This window comes from Phoxinus phoxinus (assembly GCF_949152265.1).
Source record: "Phoxinus phoxinus genome assembly, chromosome: 10".
In the NCBI taxonomy this organism is placed as follows: Eukaryota; Metazoa; Chordata; class Actinopteri; order Cypriniformes; family Leuciscidae; genus Phoxinus; species Phoxinus phoxinus.
In genome coordinates, this window is record NC_136885.1 from 18034551 (window position 1) to 18054480 (window position 19930).

General features: G+C 40.1%; 1 protein-coding gene across 2 annotated transcripts in view; it reads right to left on the reverse strand.

Annotated features, from left to right (window-relative positions):
- LOC307005037 (nectin-2) overlaps nt 1-19930 on the reverse strand; it is a 70438-nt gene that overhangs the window by 30523 nt on the left and 19985 nt on the right. Inside the window, exons 2-7 of one of the 2 annotated variants that reach the window (XM_079624765.1) lie at nt 13292-13401; nt 12853-13105; nt 11763-12059; nt 11279-11396; nt 9662-9810; nt 619-4301 (exon numbers count right to left, since the gene is read on the reverse strand). In XM_079624765.1, coding sequence (XP_079480891.1) covers nt 3760-4301; nt 9662-9810; nt 11279-11396; nt 11763-12059; nt 12853-13105; nt 13292-13401 — 1469 coding nt within the window. In that variant the 3' untranslated portion in view covers nt 619-3759. Of the gene's footprint in view, nt 1-618; nt 4302-9661; nt 9811-11278; nt 11397-11762; nt 12060-12852; nt 13106-13291; nt 13402-19930 lie in introns of those variants that run through there. The other variant, XM_079624766.1, reaches the window with a different exon arrangement.

Below are 19930 nucleotides of genomic sequence, written 5' to 3' on the forward strand. Positions count from 1 at the left end.
GCAAATAAACACCAGTAAACTATGAAAGCCAGTTTCTGCTATGAAAAAAAAATGTAATTAAAAAAAGTCAAAATTGTGTGATACTGCAAGAAGTTGCATCATGAAACATGAAATTCAAGATTTTCTGACTTAATTTCTTGCACTTCTGAGATTATATCTCTCAATTTTGAGTAACAATTTTTTTTTTACATCTCACAATTATCAGTTCAGAATTCAATATTATTGAATCTTATTGTTCTTTTGTGTGAAAGCTATAGTAATCACTATTGTTATGTTACTTGGTTGTCACATTCACAACATTGTATTAGTTTGATTTAGCATGTTTCCCTTTAAACAAAACTATTATTTTCAACTAATATCAGATGCCTAACTGCGTGAAAATTATGTTTTGCCCGGCGTACCTACATATTTTGCTTTACAAAAGGGCAAAGATGTAAACATAGAGCTTTATGTGGATGCTTTGTGCCGCTCTTGCGCAGCCCATTTAGCTCTATTTCAGCTGGCGGTGTGATCTGTCACAGGTTACTTATCACCTAACTATACATTCACAACCCAGAAACCTGACTGAAAACACTGCAGGAAATGATTGAGCCCCAGAGCATTCAGCACACACCAAGATCAGTCAAATATCGGTAAGACTTTAATAAGCAACCAAATAAAATAAAAAAGACAATATTACAAAGACTGCGAAAACATTCAGACAACCAAAATAAATCCTAAAAGCAACGCAAGGCGATAAAGCATTTAGTAGTATAGATGTGTTTTCTGTGTGTCCATGAGAGTTCAAGAGCACTGCTCAATAGTTTACAGCACAAACATGTTACAGGCATCAATAAACCACTTAGAATAAAAAACAATTAAAGCACAGATCATTTAAAAAAAAATAGAAAATAATAAACAACAGTAAAATCAACAGATACAAAACTCAATAGCACTTTACAATATGGTTCAATATGTTAACATGAGTTAATGCACTAAGTAACAAAATAACAATGAACATTTTTACAGCATTTATTAATCTAGATTAATACTCATTTCTGCATATACTAATATATTTTTAAGATTTAAAGTTGTTTAAATAACACTATCCCTAAATTAACATTATCACTAACCTAGGTTAATAAATGCTGTAATACATCTTATTCAATGTTAGTTAATGATACCTAATGCATCAAAAATGTGAACAAATTCAACATTATTTTAAAGCGATACCAATTAAACCAATTAAAACTAGGTATCCTTCATGCTCTCAGCAGTGAAGTACAATACACAAGGATGTGACATTACCGTTTAGTCTTATATCATGTTTATATATTTATATTATGTACACAGGAGGAATGGTTTGTGACTGGTGACATTAAGGCTTTTAAATGTGTGTGCATGTGTTTACCAGAACATCGAAACCAGACAACGAGAAACGACGACGACTTCGAGGAGACGTTATATCAGGACTCCACACTCTCTGGAAATCTACTTAAACCGCTTCGCATCTCAGAGGATACTTCCTTAATATTCTCAAGGCATCCGTTCCTTCATTACGGAATTCCTGGTGGAGACGTTGAGCTGGAAGGTCAGTGCGTTCTCCTCTAATGAGGAGCTAAAGCGTTCTGCCTCTCAGAGCACGAGTGACTGAATCACTTCCTCTACTCACACATTCACTGATTGTGGTCTGACCTTTCAATCAGGATGTAAACTAAGCTGCGTCGAAACCCCGGCCTATTCGGTGCCAGACGGATCAGAGCGCGTCAGACCGGCCCGTGTCAGACTGACCACCCTTTCAGAGGTGAGAACTTCAACTTCTTTCAGTGACATTGATCCAGACGTGGCACTAATAGGGTCAGTGAATCAAGATGGAAGCCCAGGGAAACAACACTACGGTACCCAATATGCCCTCTGATACTCGGGAATAGAGGCGGACACGTATAGACTGTTGGTACAAGGGCAGAGAAGGAATATATGAGTGTGTATGTGTAGTGTTCAGTTTAAATCACACTGTGTGTGCGCGAGACCCTGAGAGACTGGAGAAATAACTCACTGCCCTCGAGTCAGACACCATTTAACACCCTGACTCACTCTCATACACATACACTCAAACTACGCCCCATAGAAACCTTCCATATGTGAATGTGTTTGAACTCGGTACAGGTGGAACTAGTATTCGATACTAGATTACAGACATAAATATGTGATATGTGCTCTCATATAGTTCTGTACGCACAGAGCCGTGGTTGACATGCGCAACATTCGACCTGGATATTCACCTCGCCCCGTCTGCGTATTTACAACATTTAGAAGTATAGATATTTGTTGTCATTTTTAAGAAAAATAAAATGTGTACATACAGTAGTTTACAAATCACCTCACATCGAACAATACACATGATCGATCGTTCACTCATTCAAGAGCTTCTTCATTTTATTTCCCCTAAAACAAGGCAATGTATCTCACCGACCGAGAGGAACGTCAATAAAACTAGGAAATAACAGTACATGATGCATAACTGTGGTGTCGGATGAGAGGTATATATAGCTGCGTGGCCATGGTAACAATGGACATGGGCTATAGTTATAAATATAGATTTGTTGATAACACTTTAGAGTAAGGTTTAATTTGTCAGCATTAGTTAATGCATTAGGTATCATGAACGAACTTTAAACAATATGCCCACAGCATTTATTAAATCTTAGCTAAAGTCAATTTTGACATATACATTTCAAGTTCATAAATTAACATGTAATATGAATTAACAACAAACAATAGTATATTAATAAATGCTGTTAGCTCATGATAACTACATCTAATATTAACAAATTGAACCATATTGTTAAGTGTTACATATGTGGCACACCATCACTTCATAAGTTTTACAATATATTTAGTTAAATCATTCTTTTCCGGCAGGGTTTAAAGTTCACGGTGAATAAGGATGTGACCCTGACTCGCTGTTTTTATTACTACAGCAATCTGCTACATTGTTTTGTGACTGAATGCATAAGGAAATTGTACATGTGCAGGGAAAACGGTAAAATGTGCTGCCATCTTTTCCGGACTAAATGGATTGTGGGTGAGAACGAATACATAATTCATTAATATTTGATTTGATCAGCCCCGAAACCAAATGATTCACTGGTGAGTCATGTCACGGGATTGAGATATTGAGTGAACTGTACACGTCATCTCGAGACAGATGAGCACTGTGCATGTTTGACTCTTTCATGATCTACACAATACATAAGGATAGCTTCCATAGAACGTGCTGAAAGAGAGATGTAGCGCCGAGGAATGTGCTCTAACCAAACTCAACTAAAATCAAGTTTGAAACTGGTTTAAGTGTGAAACCATGATCAACAGAAAATAAGAACCTGTTAAAACAATTACATAACAGCACAGTGGATTTATATACATAACTTCATGTGTGTGCATGTCATATATATCACGTAGTGTCAACATCTGCAGTTTCGTATTACTCAGAAATTGTCCCCATGACAACCAGAGCAATAATGAGGAATAGAAGCCTGACAGTTTTGCATTTAGTAGTCTCTATTTACTTCACCCGATCCTTCAATGTTTTAATCTGTGCTATATCCAGCGTATTAATTCATCCTTCATTAACTCAATCCATCCATTAATCCTTTTCCCATGGTATTTGATGCCGTAATTTGTTTTTACAATAAAATTAATATTCGTTGAGAGGGAGAAATGCAATCTTTCTGGAAGAGGTCCACGTTCACTCTTCAAGAACCTCTCTCTGCTCTCCTCTTACACATAGACAGCAGTCCGAGAGATCACAGAGCCATCCCTCTGGGACTCCATGTCATCATCTATGTCATCTTCATGTGGGCGGAGCTGTAGGATGGGTCCAACTCCAGTGAAATGGTCATATCGCTCATCCTCTTCCTCCAGTTCATCAAATTTCTTCCTTTCAACCTCATCCATCTCTCTACTAAGCAGGATATCCTCCGCTGTGTGAGTGCGCGTGGTCTCGAGCAGAGCCACGCCCCCCGGATGTATGCCCTGATTGGCTGTTTTCTCATTAAGCCCCACATCTCCTCTGTAAATGGGCGTGTTGTTGTTCCCGTTGTTTCCGGTACCGTTTTTGCTTGACTTAGCAGAGCCAAAGAGGCGGGTAAAGGAGTCGTAGGGAGCACCGGTTGGCTTGCCGGTGCCGCGGTAACCATGCTGTTGGCGGCGATTATGGGCTACCAGGAAGTAGGCGAGGACACTTAACAGTACGATGGCCAGAAGACACGCGAAGATCACGCCTGCGATCACACCTGCATTCGAGGAGGGAGGTGATTGCTCTGGAGACAGAAAAGTGAAAAAAAGGAGAAAAGAAAGGAGAACAGAATTAGACAGAATTAGATTCATGGAAAGGAAATGGAAATTAAACGTTTAAAGAAAAAATCTAAACTGGAGATTTGTTGCCTTTCAGTCCATGTCTATTAGCGCTGAAGTCATCTTCAGCAGACTAAAAATATCGATGACTCATCCTGTACTACTACAGAGATTTGTGTCCAATCAAATGCGCTCTAGAATAAAAAAATGTCCTGCCCCCTAAATTAAAAATACCACCTGCAACTGACTAGCAAGTACCAAATCTTGGTTCATGTCAAGTGAAACATAAAGGGACCAGCCCTTTGATATGTTCTATAATAGTGGAGATTTTGATTCAAGTGACTTCAATCATTTGAACCGTTCAGTAAAAAGTGACCCTTTTCAATTCTTCAGTGACCCTTTTAGATAAGTTTCAACAATGGGATTTTTTGTGATATGAATAATTCACCTTAACCAGTTCGTTAATAGACACCAAAATATCTTATCACCCTTTATTGAAATTTGTGTATGCATTTTATAATTTTTATAACCCATTTTCTCTACTTGTTGTGAACGAGACTGACTCACATGCCAAACTGAACAAATGACATGGCTGATTCTAAGTTGGTCAGTAAATTCTCGTTCACAAGTAAGATTCATTAGTTCATTCAATTTCTAGTTCATTCAGTTTGTTCATGTGATGGCTCGTTCAATGTGTTCCCCAGAGACTTGTTAAGACTCCAAACAGACACTCGTTCAGTTAAGAGCATATTTGTTTAGTGCATCCAACAACAAAAATATCAGTACATGGAAGAGAAGATTTTTTTTCACTTAAAAGATTCATTCAAAAACACTGAATCATTCACAAACATCTAAATGTAAGTGTTTTCATGGGGTCTTTTTACGAGGCCTAGGGAAAAATTATTTCCAGTTTCTCACACACAGTCCATGTATAAACTTAAATGTCTGTGTATAGCCCTATTCAGATGGGACTAGTTTTCATGAATTATTACGTTAGAGAAATTTGTGTTTCACAGGCATACTTTGTGATTTTAAATTTTAAAACCTTTTGTGCACCAAACTTTCGCATGCTTTCATTTTCCTTTCAATACGGATGGAATAAAATTAATAAAAAGAGCCAAATCGTAAAAACGGCGACGCCCATTTTAATATTAGTGTCAGGGAAGATACTTGTCTAGATTTCTCTGTTCACTTATGTGGGTTTATTATAAACAGCCACTTCTATAAACCCATGTGAAGTTAGTTTAAATAGGGTTTTAATAATAAGTTAAAGGTAAATCAATAATTAATTAATTAAAAAACATAAATCACGTCTAGAAAACACACACTCTCACCTCTGTAATAAACACGGATGTTAGTCCCGTCCGAATCGGTACAGGAAATCACAGACGACAGGTGATAAGAATTGTAAGTCAAACATCGTTTAGAAAACTAGTCCTGTCTGGCTTATGTTGAATCACGTGAATGCATGTGGGAGGGTGACATTTATGTGCAATTCCTTAAGGGCAACTGCTTTCCATAAGGCCAGTTGGCAGAATTCACAATTACAATTGCACAATGAAGAAGGAAACACAGCACCAGCATGCAGTTTCACATAAAACAGAAAAGAAAAGATGATGGACAAAGGGACGGATGACTGGTTGACGGATGGATAGACGGACGTATGAGAGGAGGGAAGGCGTAAGAGAGGAGGCTGGGATTGACAGGGGAGACAGCAGACAGACGCATAAGCCTTGAAGCCACAAACACACAACAGCGTACAGCTTCTTCCTCACTGCCCAGCGAATGCGTGTATGAGATGAGTGTGCGAAGACGTGACCAGCACTGCTGAAAGAGAGCAGTGCGTGCGTTAACACCCAAAATAAACAACATCATAATCTCAAACTCTTACGCTTTTCATCGAGTGTCACCGTTTTTTCTTGTGCATCTTGCACAGACACACAGCTAACGAGAGAGACAACAGGAACACAATCATGTCTGACTGCCTCAGTCGCAATGTTCCCGTTAGCCACCCACTGTGGCGTACTTCTCTCCCACACACACACACACCTCCACCTCCCACTGGTTCAGCAGGAGTGAGCGTGTTGCTCTGATCTTTGAGTCAATCTCTCACTGCCTGCCTGAGTCTTCTGAATTATGCATGACAGTCTGATCATATAGCGGCCACACACACACCCACGGATCTACATGGCTTCATTATCGGAAGATTTCGCGCTCACACACAGCCACGGAGAGGTGCTTGCCTGTGCCTAAGTCGCAATCACAATCCCAGGGTGTTGGCACACAACCGAAAAGGTGTTCTGAGTGGTTTCCAGCATGTTGCTATGCGACTTCTAGGGCATTCTGAGTGGTTTCTTCTAGCAAAGGCACTGACCAAGAAGCACCAAAATTTGAAGTAGTACCGAAACCATAATCCGTAACAAAGGCAATATTTTATGCATGTTTTGTTCCCCATAGGAAGTTATTAAGGAAGCAGCTTTAAGTTGGCATGATCCATTTTTGGCTGCATCTTTTTTTATCTTATTTTGTATAATTTATCCAGGCATACTCTTTTTTTTTTTTTAAATCTTTTTTTTACCTCATCATTTTTTATTCAATTGTTATAACTTGAACTTCCGGTGAAACAAGAGACTTTTAGATAATCTATTCACTTGATTATATGTCATTATTTGGTAAAGATGAAGAGACCACATTAGTGGTAATACAATATAATTAGTGGTGTTCGCTAAGGCTTGGGTGAACTATCCCTTTAAGCAACTTTTAAAGTCGTGATGTAACAGAAGTAGCAGAAGATACTTCTGTTACATAGCGACTTTAAAAGTTGCTTAAAGGGATAGTTCACCCAAGCCTTAGCGAACACCACTAATTATATTGTATTACCACTAATGTGGTCTCTTCATCTTTCTCTAAGTACTGGCAGTATATTAATAAATGTACATATTAGCGCTCTGAAAGACTCTAAGTGAATGGCTGAGTGGATGAATGAAGCTCGCGGAGCTTTTTTAGACAGACGAGACCAAAAAATAAAAAATAAAAAATCACATCCTCTTTTCTTTATTCCGTCACACCACTGGACGGGAGAGAGCAGGACAAGGCAGAGGAATAGATTTTTTTTCATGACAGCTGGATGGAGAATATGACAGAGTCTCTAGAGTTGAAAATGAATGATGGAGGAGAGAGAGTGAGTGGGGGTTGAATCTAGGTTAGCCTGAGAGCAACATGAGGCACAGTGTTGAGAAACGATTTGGATTCGAAGTTGGATCCCTGCTCTGGCTCCAGTCGTGGAGCTACAAAACATGCTCCGAGGTATCTCTGTACCGCTCTCGTGCTTTCATGAGGAACACCGAGACCAGATCTGTGCGGGCCGACCTTAGTCACCATGGAGATAGTTGCCGGGGGCGAAAACAGCCACGCGACCGAGAAGGTAGTGGCCATTTCATGGCTGTCAAAACGGCTGCACTTAAGCAGAACCACTTCACGACTAACCAACACTTCCCGCGGCGCTCCACAAAACATATCTCCTCTTGCACCTGATTCCTCCACTACATGCCGCGAACGCCAACAGAACACAACAAATTTTGTCCGCACATGCACAACACAGCCTGGCTCTGCATTACGGGCTGATTAGCATTTCCCTTCCGCTCTTCCTTTGACAGAGGAGGATAAGAGGCCGGGAGCTGAAACAGCAGTGACTGACTTATCCTCACCGAGAGCCTCTTGTGGGGGGGGAGATGGTCGGAGGAGGAGGGTGGGTAGCAGTTTTGGAAGAAACAGAAGTGGCTCAGGCAAACAAAACGAGAGAGTTTGAAGTGAAGAGGATAAAAGTGATGCGAGCGGAAGAGGGGAGGAGAGCGAGAGGATGCACGTGCGATGGGAGAGCCGTAGGTTCCCAGGGGGGTTGAAATGCCACCAGCATTCATCCGCTCCCCCCTCCTCGTTTGGTTCAGTCTCTTCCTGCTTGCCCTTTTCTCTTGTTTTCACTCCATGAGAATATGGGAGGGACCAATATTGGAGGGAAGGCAAGATGTTGTCAGTTTAGTGTTTGGTAGGGGAATGTACATTTCCAAATGAGCAAAGATTTGCCTTAAAGCCACACAGATCTGCAAGGACATGTATATGTAAGAGAGAGAGAAAGAGAGAGAGGATAGCGAAGGCTTTTAAAACCCAAGTTGTGAGAGAAAAGCACCTTTCCTTCACATTACCTAAGAGCTATTAGTCTTGCTCAGCACTAAAGCAGCTCAGTCTCTCCGCAGTCAACCGTGTGGATATTTTATTCCATCAGCCTGTGACAGGACATCAGAACGGGCCAGAAAAAGCCAGAAGAGGACAATTTTGCACCCAATGACGGCGATCAAACGTACAGTAGCACTCACTTTGGCCATAAACCTATGGGAAGGGCAGGAGTAGTTTACCAGAGGTCACAAATCGAACCCACCCCCACATATGACATATTCAAAAAATGTATAAATGACTAAAAAAATAAAGATAAGATAAAGGAACAATCCTAATGGAATCAAATGAGAATACTTCAACTTTGATTTTGTCAATAAAAACCAGATGAAACAAATGCCCCATGATTACAATTAAATGACATTCATGAAAATATGAAGAGAGAAAAAAAGAGTTTCCACAAAAATATTACGCAGTAAACTAGAAAACAGTTACATTTAACTGTAATACTACTTAACAATATTAACGATTTACTGTATTTTTGGTCAAATAAATGCAGCCTTGGTGAGCATGAGAGACTTCTTTAGAAAAACATGACAAAAAATTTTTTTAGAGTAACCACGACACAATTTTACGCATTGTGAAATGACTTGCAAATTATGCAGCAGCAAGTGATACAATATCTTCATCATATGGACTTTAAAGGAAATGTTTCTGAATACACAAGAAAACGGTATCAAAACACCCAAATACAGCTGCACTCAACCCAACCCCACCCCAACACAGTTACATGTGCATTGTGCAATCACACACTCTTCTTCGGAAAACGTCCTTTACAATTCTACGGAACCTGTCTCACATTTTCCAGATCAAAAAAAGTCTCAGACTAAAGTAAAAACGCCACCATAGAGTCAGTAAAAGGCTGAATGCTGAGGGATGACAGTGCATGCAAGGTGATCTTGAGGACAAATAGAGTGACGAATAAAACAAACATACAGACAATGAAAGTGCCAACAAACTGCCTTATGTCTGAACTGTAACCCCTTGCTTGTCTGAAATTGAGTCTAAATTTCCAACTAATACCTCTGTCACCACCTCACACTCACCACTGTATAAATGTGAGGGTCCTGTTATGAAATACTATAAAGAGACTCACCCCTCACGAAGACAGTGATTTGATCTCTGCCATATCCCAAGCTGTTCCTGACCTCACAGATGAAGGTGGTATTTATTGTGTCATCAACTTTCTGGACAGCGAGACGGTTTTCCTGCACCTGCACTGTTTCAGGCATCAGCCCGGACAAACTGTGGGACAACATTCAGACAATATTATCATAACTTTTCAGATAGAACTAAAGCTTAAAAGACCTCATGACTATCAGCATTATGTCTGGTTCACTTTGCAACTTATTCTGGCCAAGGACCACCACTTAGACAGGAAGAAGCCATCTGACTGACAACAGTTTATTTTGTCATTCCGTTTGAAGGTGGGTTTCATAGACTGGCATTGAAAAAAAAGTGTCAGAAGTTGTTTTAAAGCCAGCTGAGAAAGTGCTTTCCATTTTTGGGCTTGTAAATGGACAGTGGGCGGTTTGTGGCCATTATCTTAAGCCAGGTGAACACTACAATTTTTACAGTATTTTTCCAATATTGCTTGTCAGACTGTACAATATATTCCCATTGAAGTTGAGTAAAAGCCATGCCACGCTGTGCAACATCAATGATACACATCATAGCAAAGACTTTGGTCCCAATCATCCAATTGACATCTCATAGAAGTCACCACACTGTGCGACTGACACTGACTGAACTGTGTCTGACACTGAGATTCTTTGCATAGGCTAGGGGTGTCCTGATCCTGAAGAGCCAATGTTCTGCAGAGATTAGCTCCTACCTGCCCCAACACACTTGACTGGAAGCTTTTAGCAATCCTGAAGACATTGATTAGTTCAGGTGTGTTAAATTAGAATTGGAGCGAAACCCGACTGGAAGGTGGCCTTCTAGGACCAGGACTGGACATCCCTGAACACACCTGAACCAGCCAATCAAGATCACTAGATACTTCCAGGCAGGTGTGTTAGAGCTAAACTCTGCAAGTAATTGGCCCTTCTGGAGCAGGTTAGGACAACCCTGCACAAAGTGATTAAGTGACAAAGTGACCCTATTAAGTCTTTTACAATCCTAGAAAAAAAGAAGATATTTTATACATAGTCAACTTCGCGAATACAGGCAGAAGCCATCTTTGAAAAACAGTCTTTATCAGTCGATCTCCGAAACGCCGATCCAAATGCGCTGGACCATATGAGATTCTACACAGTTCAGCGCATTTGGATCGGCGTTTCGGAGATCGACTGATAAAGACTGTTTTTCAAAGATGGCTTCTGCCTGTATTCGCGAAGTTGACCATGTATAAAATATCTTCTTATTAAACTGTCTGTACACTTACACAGTTCTCAATGCTTCGGTTTGAAGGTAGGGACCCTCATTATGCTACCGTGTTAGTGTGGGGCTATTTTGAGTCTTGTTAGTGGTATTAACAAGCGATTTTTAATTGTCATTACTCAATGCCCTATATACTAGCGTTATACTAGCGTTATAGGCTAAACTGTTTTTAGAGATAAAACTATTTACATTCGATAATCATGAAAACAAATCTCAGATAACGGTTGACTAGGTAACAATGTGTAATTAGACCAAAGGTTCATTTTGCGCCGGAGTTCTCCTTTAAGTCTTAGACTAAGCAGCAGAACTGAAAGTGAAAAGAAATGCTCACGTTTTCCAGGTGACAGTGGTGGGGTGGGGGTTTCCATCAGACTGACAGGTCAAAAACGCACTTGTCCGGCCCCTGTACCAGTTGTTATCGTACCCAACGATCTGTACCTGGGGAGGATCTGATAAAGAAAGAAAGACAGAGTGAATAGGTGGATCGAACAACTAGCCTTTATGAATGAGTTTAGCCTTGCACCATTGAAGTCTTAGGTAATTTGAACACTGATACGGTCTGTCAGCTGACTTCATGATGTCCTCATTGACCCTTAGCTCATGTTTCTGGTCCAAGCAGCACTGTAAAGCCTCAGGGTAATTTGCTTGATGCCCTTTACTAATGTCTGGCATATTCTGAGACACATTACTGGCCTGGACCGATTGAGACATGACTCACTACAGCAATTATCATCTATAGCAACAGGGAATGCTTAGCGTAACAGGATTTGGATCAGTAGTTGCTGGTGTAGTTAATGGTCTGATTGATATCTTACATTCAACAACAAGCTTCATCGGGAAGGTGTCAGGCTTGGACATGGTACGGTGCGACACTATGCAGCTGATGTCTTTGCCATTATCCGCTGGCTGCGGAGCCAGCATGTAGGTGCTCTGGACAGTGACCGTGTTATCCGCATTGTCCGTCTTCATCGGCGTCGACACATTTCCGTTAAGCGCCGTGGACCAAGAAATGGTCGCTGCCGGACGGCCATTGGATGATTCACACCGCGCCACAATGATCGGGGTTGTGCCGGCAGTAACGGTGACAGTTGTAGCCATGTTCTTTGGTTTAGCTGTGAGAAAGAGAGAGAGTTTGACCTTTATTTGATGCTATAATGTGAAGGAGGGTAAGGGAGGAGGAGGGGAGGAAGTGGAGACGGGAAGATCACAGATCGGCTTGTCCTGCCACACGCTAGCACAGCGCTCACATTGTACTCACGTTTCGCTCTGAGAAAGACATCAAAGAGAGGGAAAGGAGAAAAGCAGGGGAGACGGGGAACGACAGGGAAGCGACGGCCTCTCAGCATGATAAGCAGGCAGATCAATAGCGGAGAGAGAGAGAAGGGAGGGGGCAGGCGAGCGAGAGCCCGGCCAAGGTTACTGCCACATTTCACACACATTAACAGCAGCACAATTGATCTGACAATACCATTTATAAATCCCCTTTAAGCCCACAAACGGACACAGACTTGAGTCTGAGTATGCGTACACACACATACTCTTTGAAGCAGAATAAGGCTGCAACTTACAGTACAAATATTTTTATATGTGACCAGGCTGTCACTTTAAATCGTGTTTAAAAGAAAATAGCTTTTTTTTAACTTTTATTAATATATTATTAATTATTATAACAATATATATATAATTTTATGAATGCACACTAGGCAGTGTGCTTATACTATAAGCCTACACACAAATGTACATATAAATCTCATTACATATTCATCTAATCAATAATACAAATTTGTTGTTGAAATTTTCTTCATAAAGCTTTAATTATTTAACTGATTATTTGTTGCAGCTCTTAAGGAAAGCCCCAAGTTTTAATGTTTCTTTTCTCCTGTGCAAACAAACACACACACTCACCCAGCATGACCAATGAAGACACTCCCTGTTCGTTGCCGGAAGGGTAGGTGGCATATTCACAGATGTATCGTCCCTCGTCTGTCATCTTCACATCTGTAATCTGAATAGATGGGTTTTCCAAAGTGGGCGGGTCTGTTACAAAACGGACACGCCCATACAAAGGGGATTTGGTAGGGTAATTTGCCCCAAATTTTGGATGGAAGACTGCGATGTTGGTTCTCTCTACGTCAGTCTGTTCAAAGATCCATGACACCTGCATGCCAGAGGAAACAAATCCAAACTAAATTCAGCAGGAGACCAACAGATGATTACAGCACACAAACACTTTCAGAAAGTTCTTACTATGAGCCCAACAAACAAGCTCTTTCTACAAACTCTTGTTCGTTGGGTTCCACAGCTCTGCTTAAGACTGGCAGGTAACATGAAGTTGATTTCAGACCTGCGTGAGCTGGTTTTCGCCTGGATTTGGAAATTGGCAGCGCAGTGTCACAGCCTGACCAGGATATGACTCGACTTCTGCATCCACCCTCACGCGCTGAGCCAACGACCCTGGAAAGAGAATGAGAAAAGGCCATGAGAACAGGAAACAACCTTCACTTCTGTCTGGCTACATTCAGATGACCCACGACCACCTCGACGAGCGCAGGCAGAGAGAGAAATTCAGCACATACTGGAGTAGTCTAGGAGTTCAGGGATGACAAAATGATAAATGATAAATGAGGTTACAACCAAACAGCAAGTAGGCCAATGTTTCTGATCTCAGCCAGGGTGTGCGAATCTAAATGTGAATGTGTGTGTGCAAGCGTGTGTGAAAGTATCTATGAAAAAATAGCATTCAGCTCGCTCTCTGCCTGAAGCATTCATCATCCAACACAACCCTGACAGAGCACATTCAGCAACACACGAGTGTGTTCATGTGCGCACGTCAGTGGGGGTGTAATGTGGTAAAGAAGTGAAAATTGCACCCAAAACACAGTAAAGTACCATGGGAGTACTGTATAGGTCAGCCTTTCCGAGTCTGAGAGTTTCCAGCTTGCAACATTTCCCGATCCCATTCTTCCCATAATTTTCTGCCCTCTCACTACAACAGTGGTTCTCAAAGTGGGTGTGTGTGGGGGGATGTTGGGGCGCACAGGCACTGCAGGGGGGGCTCAAAACAGAAGCCAGCTTTTGTAACAGCGTTGAAGTGCGGGGAATAGCGTTTAGCTCTCTGCCTTTATAAAGCACCTCCAACGCCAATACCACTGAATCATTCTTAGACCGTTTACTTGTCACCGTCTGAACAAGCCCTACATAGAAGTTCCTCTTCAGTGAACGGAATCACAAGCTGCTATTGTGAACGCGCCGCTCCGCTGCCGTTTTCTGGCCTAAAGACTGTCGAGAGCACACTCCAGCCACTGTTTATATAGTGTTCATCCAAAGCATCACTGAAAAAGTGATACTGACAAGGTTATTATAGTATTGCATTTTTAAATTAGTTTTTATTTTAATATTATTCTCAAATTTCCTATACATTTCTATTTATTTTTTAAATATTTAGTTTCAGTTTCATTAATTATAGTTTAGCAGAGTTAACAGAACACTTCCAGTTAAATACATTTAATTGCTAACATGCTATTTGTTTTTCCCGTTTTCTGCTCAGTGTGGTATCTTGTCTAATATAGATAGATAGATAGATAGATAGATAGATAGATAGAGTCTTTATTGTCCCATAGGGATAATCACAGAAATAAAACATATAAGGAACATATAGAACATATAACACATATCCAAGTGCATATACAAACACACAACTCATTAAGACACCTACATAAAAAACAACAACAACAAAGCAACTGAGGTGAGGGGGCAGTATTACAGTTTGTTCAGCACTGTGATGGCGGTGGGGACAAAACTTTTTTTGAAGTGGGCTTTAGTCCAGGTTAGTGCTCTGTATCTGCGACCGGATGGGAGTAGTGTGAAGAATTTATTCAGGGGGTGGTCTGTGTCAGCTGCTATTGCGCGTGCTAGGCGTGTGATGGCTGTGTTATTCATGTCTGATAGGCTGGGTGTTGGGAGATTGATAATCTTGGAGGCAATATGTGTGATTTTAGTGAGTTTGTTTGTTAATATGTGTGGTATCTTGTTTAGTTTCACATGAGATGGTTATCTTATTTGGAATTAAGGTACAGCTGTATTTGCATAAAATTTAGACATGATGGAAATTCTTATTTGGCCATTTCTGCTTCTTAGGGAAACACAGAAAGCGTTTTTGCTTTTAAAAACAGAAAAAACGCGGGCAGTGGAATGTGGTAAAAGCACAATGTTTCGATATGCGACTTTTAACTTATTTTAACTTAACTTATTAGAACGTTGTGTCATGCGCAAAGCGATGAAAAATACGCGAGACTCGAGCGCAACGGTCATACATTAAAAAATAAAGTAGCGCAAAATTAAACTATTTATTTTTTGCTAATTATTATTTTATTTCAGTTATTTTTTTCAGTAACTGTTGTTAGTTTCATTTAGTTTTAGTTGTTCATTTATGTTGAAATTTTACTAAAATGTTTTTTGACCAATAGTTTTAGTCTTCGTTAACGAAAATAACCATGGATACTGAATTTTTTTATTATTTTTTTTAAATTAAAAGTTATGTTCTGATCTATTATTCTCTCATACTGTTATATTTTTCAATGATTCAACAACATTACAAAAGTTAAACTACTGCAGGTGTTTTTCATTGCACATTTTTCAATTTAAAAAATCTTTGTCTTTATTTTTAGTGAAATTATTTGGTAGGGCAGATTTTTTAAATGGTTTAAAGGGGGCGTGACCAAAAAAGTTTGAGAACCACTGATGATATTGATATACAATGAAGTGGCAAATCTACTGCATAAAGGTTTAAAACTCATTCATAAAACATTTACTGTTGATCACCAAATTTGCGGTTGAAATAATGTCATTTCAATAAGGATTTGGGCAAGATTTACCCACACAGATTTCACATTAGGTTCAAGTTGGTCACGAGTTTGCAGCATTCGCACCAAAAGAGAACTGCTTGGTTTGAAAGTGACTTCTGTGCTATCCGTGCATATCTTCATGCATCACTACACTACTGACAATAGAAAATGGAACAATTTCTCTAGTGTAAATTAGCTTTAGAGAGAGTCCGGAATGAAAAAACCCTACAGTATCGTAGGTAGAAAACCAGTTAGACCAGTTTGTCTGCTAACCAGCTGACAAGACTGAAACTCGCAAATTGAAAAAAACACGCCACGTCAAAACTGTGAAGGTGAAAAAAGAAGGAAAGAAAAAGGTATCAAGAGGAAGCTTAAAAAAAGTAAACATGTTTTATGAGAGAACTCTCAATTGCTTCCTTATTTTTATCCGGAACACATGGTTCAAAAGTCCACAAATATGGGACTCAAAATGTCTAGGTCACAAAGTTGTTTGTGACATTGATCATTTGACTCTGTACAGACCATCAGATGTTTTTCCATTGAAGCTCAAACTTGTGGAGTTCATACAAATTGAGTGCTGTTGCCATTAAAGCAAAAGAGGGAATACAAATACTAAGACCATTTTTCATTCAACTTCACCTAAACTGTAATGCTAATAATATAACTTAAAAAATATGAATTTATTTAGACAAACTGAAGCATGTTTTTTCCCAATAGTGGTCTTGTGGACCCCACCGTGTCTCTTTTTTGTCTTCCGCAGGTGCTCAAACTGAGACGTGTGTGTGTGTGTGCCCACCGAGGCGATTACTTCTGAGCCTGCGTTTAGCACTGCTGAGCCCTGTTATTGAAAATCTCCCTCTCGCAGTCTCTCTCTGGACGGAGAGTGTGGATAGGTCATTACACTGATGTGTAGAGGGAGTCAGCGGTCCATCAGAACGCTAAACACATACACTTCTCACCTTAACATACAGCAGCACGGTGTGTAAATAGAAAGAAGGGAAGGGGGTAGAAGATAGAGAGATTCAATAATAAACTGAAAGCACAGGAGAGATGCCGACAACCTCAGTCAGTGCAGATGGCGTATTTAATTTCACGCTAATAAAAAGGCTGTAAGGGATACACGTATGGTACCATATAATGTACATACGTCACATCTGGTTTTTCACATACTACAGTTTTTTGGTGAAAAAGTTTTCAAACTTAGTTTTACTAAATTTCCACTTACTAAATTGAATGTTGTCTGGACATTTTATTGAAGTTATCCATCATAAGAGGATTGATATATTCGGGGCTCCTTTGAAAACCCCTGTACTGAACAATTGGCACAGTTACACAGCATTACATCCCATTAAAAACACTGTATGTCTATCCATCCACTGTTACCATTTGTATAAAATTAAATACGGCATCTGCCCGGATTAAGGTCCAAAGCGACATGTTAAACAGAATGAAAGACAGAGGCTGTATGTCAACCGTGTTTTCTCTGTGCTTGACGCCTGCAGGTGACATGCCACACACACACTCAGAGGGCGTTTATGTAAATCACACACCACCATTCGGAGGCCTGTCACCCATCATCATGTCACACACACACACCCAGCTGTCTTAAATCTAGTGAGCTCCTGCTTCTCATCCCTCCAACCTGGGAGAAAAACTGTTCAGTCCAGTGCGGACAGTGACAGACGAGTGCCCAGAATGAGAGTTTAGATGGCAGACAACGCGCTGTGACTATCAATTGCGTGTGTGTGTGTGTGTGTGTGTGTGTGTGTGTGTGTGTGTGAGAGAGAGAGTAGACCATTTTATATTGCAAGGACAGATGACGGAGCATTCAGGTTCTGTCCGCAGAGCTTATTATCGCTCACACTCACACATAATCGGAGTAAATGCGTGGTTTGCAGGAAAATGGAGATGTCCAGTGGGTGAATGAGAATCATTCATGACACAGCTGATGTGTGGAGAGAGAAGAATAAAGATTGAGGGGTGGGAACAGATGGAGACGAACAGCTGGAGGGGGTCTGTGGGGAGCACGGCCGTGCGCGTGTTCGCGCGTACAGTAAACATGTTTATTTGCATACGCAGATGTCTGGAAGTGTGAAACTGTACCTTCTGTTTTTGTGGACTTTTTCCACTTTTTATTGATAGAGACAGTAGAGAGGAAAGCTGGGACTAAAAGGGACCTTGTCTCAAAGACGCAGCCTAAATTCAAACTGTGTCCCCCCATATGAGCACCAAGGATCAATCCCTGCATCTAAATATACTGCAAAAAAATTTTTTAACATTGATAATAGAGATGCACCGATTGATCGGCTGGTGACCGGAGTTGGCCGATTTTCACGTGAACGGCCATGACCGGCGACATATACCGATTTTATGCCGGTCAAATGCACTCCGCCGCCGCATGATTAACATTTTGAGCGGTAGCCTACGGTCTCCTAAATGGGATTTTATTTCTGCGCCCCTTAGAGTACGGTGCCACATTTAGAATGTTCAGTGACGGGTTATTCCTATCAGCCAAACATAGTGGAAGTAACTATAAATTTTACTCTATTCTTCTCACAGTTCACCGGCCACTTTCTTGCATGTATTTCGGGAAAAACTGATAAATTCACGTGCTGTTAATCCGACTGACAGGACAACATTGCGGCGCCCATCTCACGTTATAGATCAAGATTATTTATAAAGGTTTTTAAACAACCAAACACACTCACTTACACGTATTTGGGATTCGGAATATCAGATAGTTGATGACATGGTAAGCAAGTTTGTGAATATTTTGAATAAAAAAGGAAAAGCGAAATAAAAGCGACACATCTGTCATACAGTGTTATTGTGGCTGCGGTGTATCGCGTGACGCATCACCATGGAAACATTAAAGGGAACGTTCTAAAATAACGGTCGCCTTGAAAAAAACTCACTCTGGGGGGGTCAGTTAGAATATTTTAAACTTCCACGTGAAAGGGTTAAAGAAAAGATAGAAAAATATATTTGTGTGTGCTGTGAAGTGGTTAGAAAAAATTAAATCAGTATCGTCAGGTCAAACTCAATGAAAAATCGGAATCGGCCTAGAAAATTGTAATCGGTGCATCTCTAGTTGATAATAATAAGAAATGTTTCTTGAGCAATGAATCAGCACATTAGAATGATTTCTGAAGCGAAATGTGATCCTGAAGACTGGAGTAATGATGCTGAAAATGCAGCTTTTCCATCACACCATTTATTTTAAATTTAAAATATAAAACAGTTATTTCAAATGGTAATAATATTCACTATATATCTGTTTTTACTGTATATTTGATCAAATAAATGCAGCCTTAGTGAGCACAAAAGGTTTCTTAAAAAAAAAAACCTTTTCTTAACAGCAGTGAGTATTGCATAATATCTTACAATTTTGCTTCTCAGGTAAATTTTTCTTATTTTAAGGAAGTTTCTTACTGGAAACCAAGACAAAAATACAGTATGCAAAGTGCAGCATGTCAAAAGACTGGATGTCAGATGTCCCAATGCTCAGTATTCATGAAACTGTAGGTGAACAATCCCCAGATGACTTATTGCATCTGCTGAGATTCTGAAGTGTTCTAACAGTGGACACTCTGCTATCCCATGAGGCCGCAGGAGATGAGAAGCCATCAGATTCAAAAAGTATAACAAAAATAGTAGGGAACTCTAAAGGATAGTTCTGTATTTCTTTCTTCTGAACACAACAGAAAGTATTTTGAAGAATGTTGGTGACCAAACAGGTTACCATTAACATTCATTGCATAGACAAAAAAAACAACAACAACAGAAAACAGGCATTTCTCAAAATATCTTTTTATGTTCCTCAAAAGAAAGTTAGTCATAAATCTGGAACAACATGATAGTGAGTTAATGATGAAAGAAATGTGTACCTGTTATATTATGCTTGTTTAACACCAAGGTCAATTATTCTCATGGTATGTCATACGTCAAAGACATAGGTCAATGGTGGATGTATATATTTAAACATACTTTAGCAAATCCTTTAACAATGTAAATATGTGATTTCGTATCGATCAGTGATTCGTGATTTCGTACACTATCAGTGACAAACATTTAAATGGTGTCTAGTGTGTGATCATTTTGACTAGGGATGAACCAAAATGAAAATTCTGGGCCAAAAG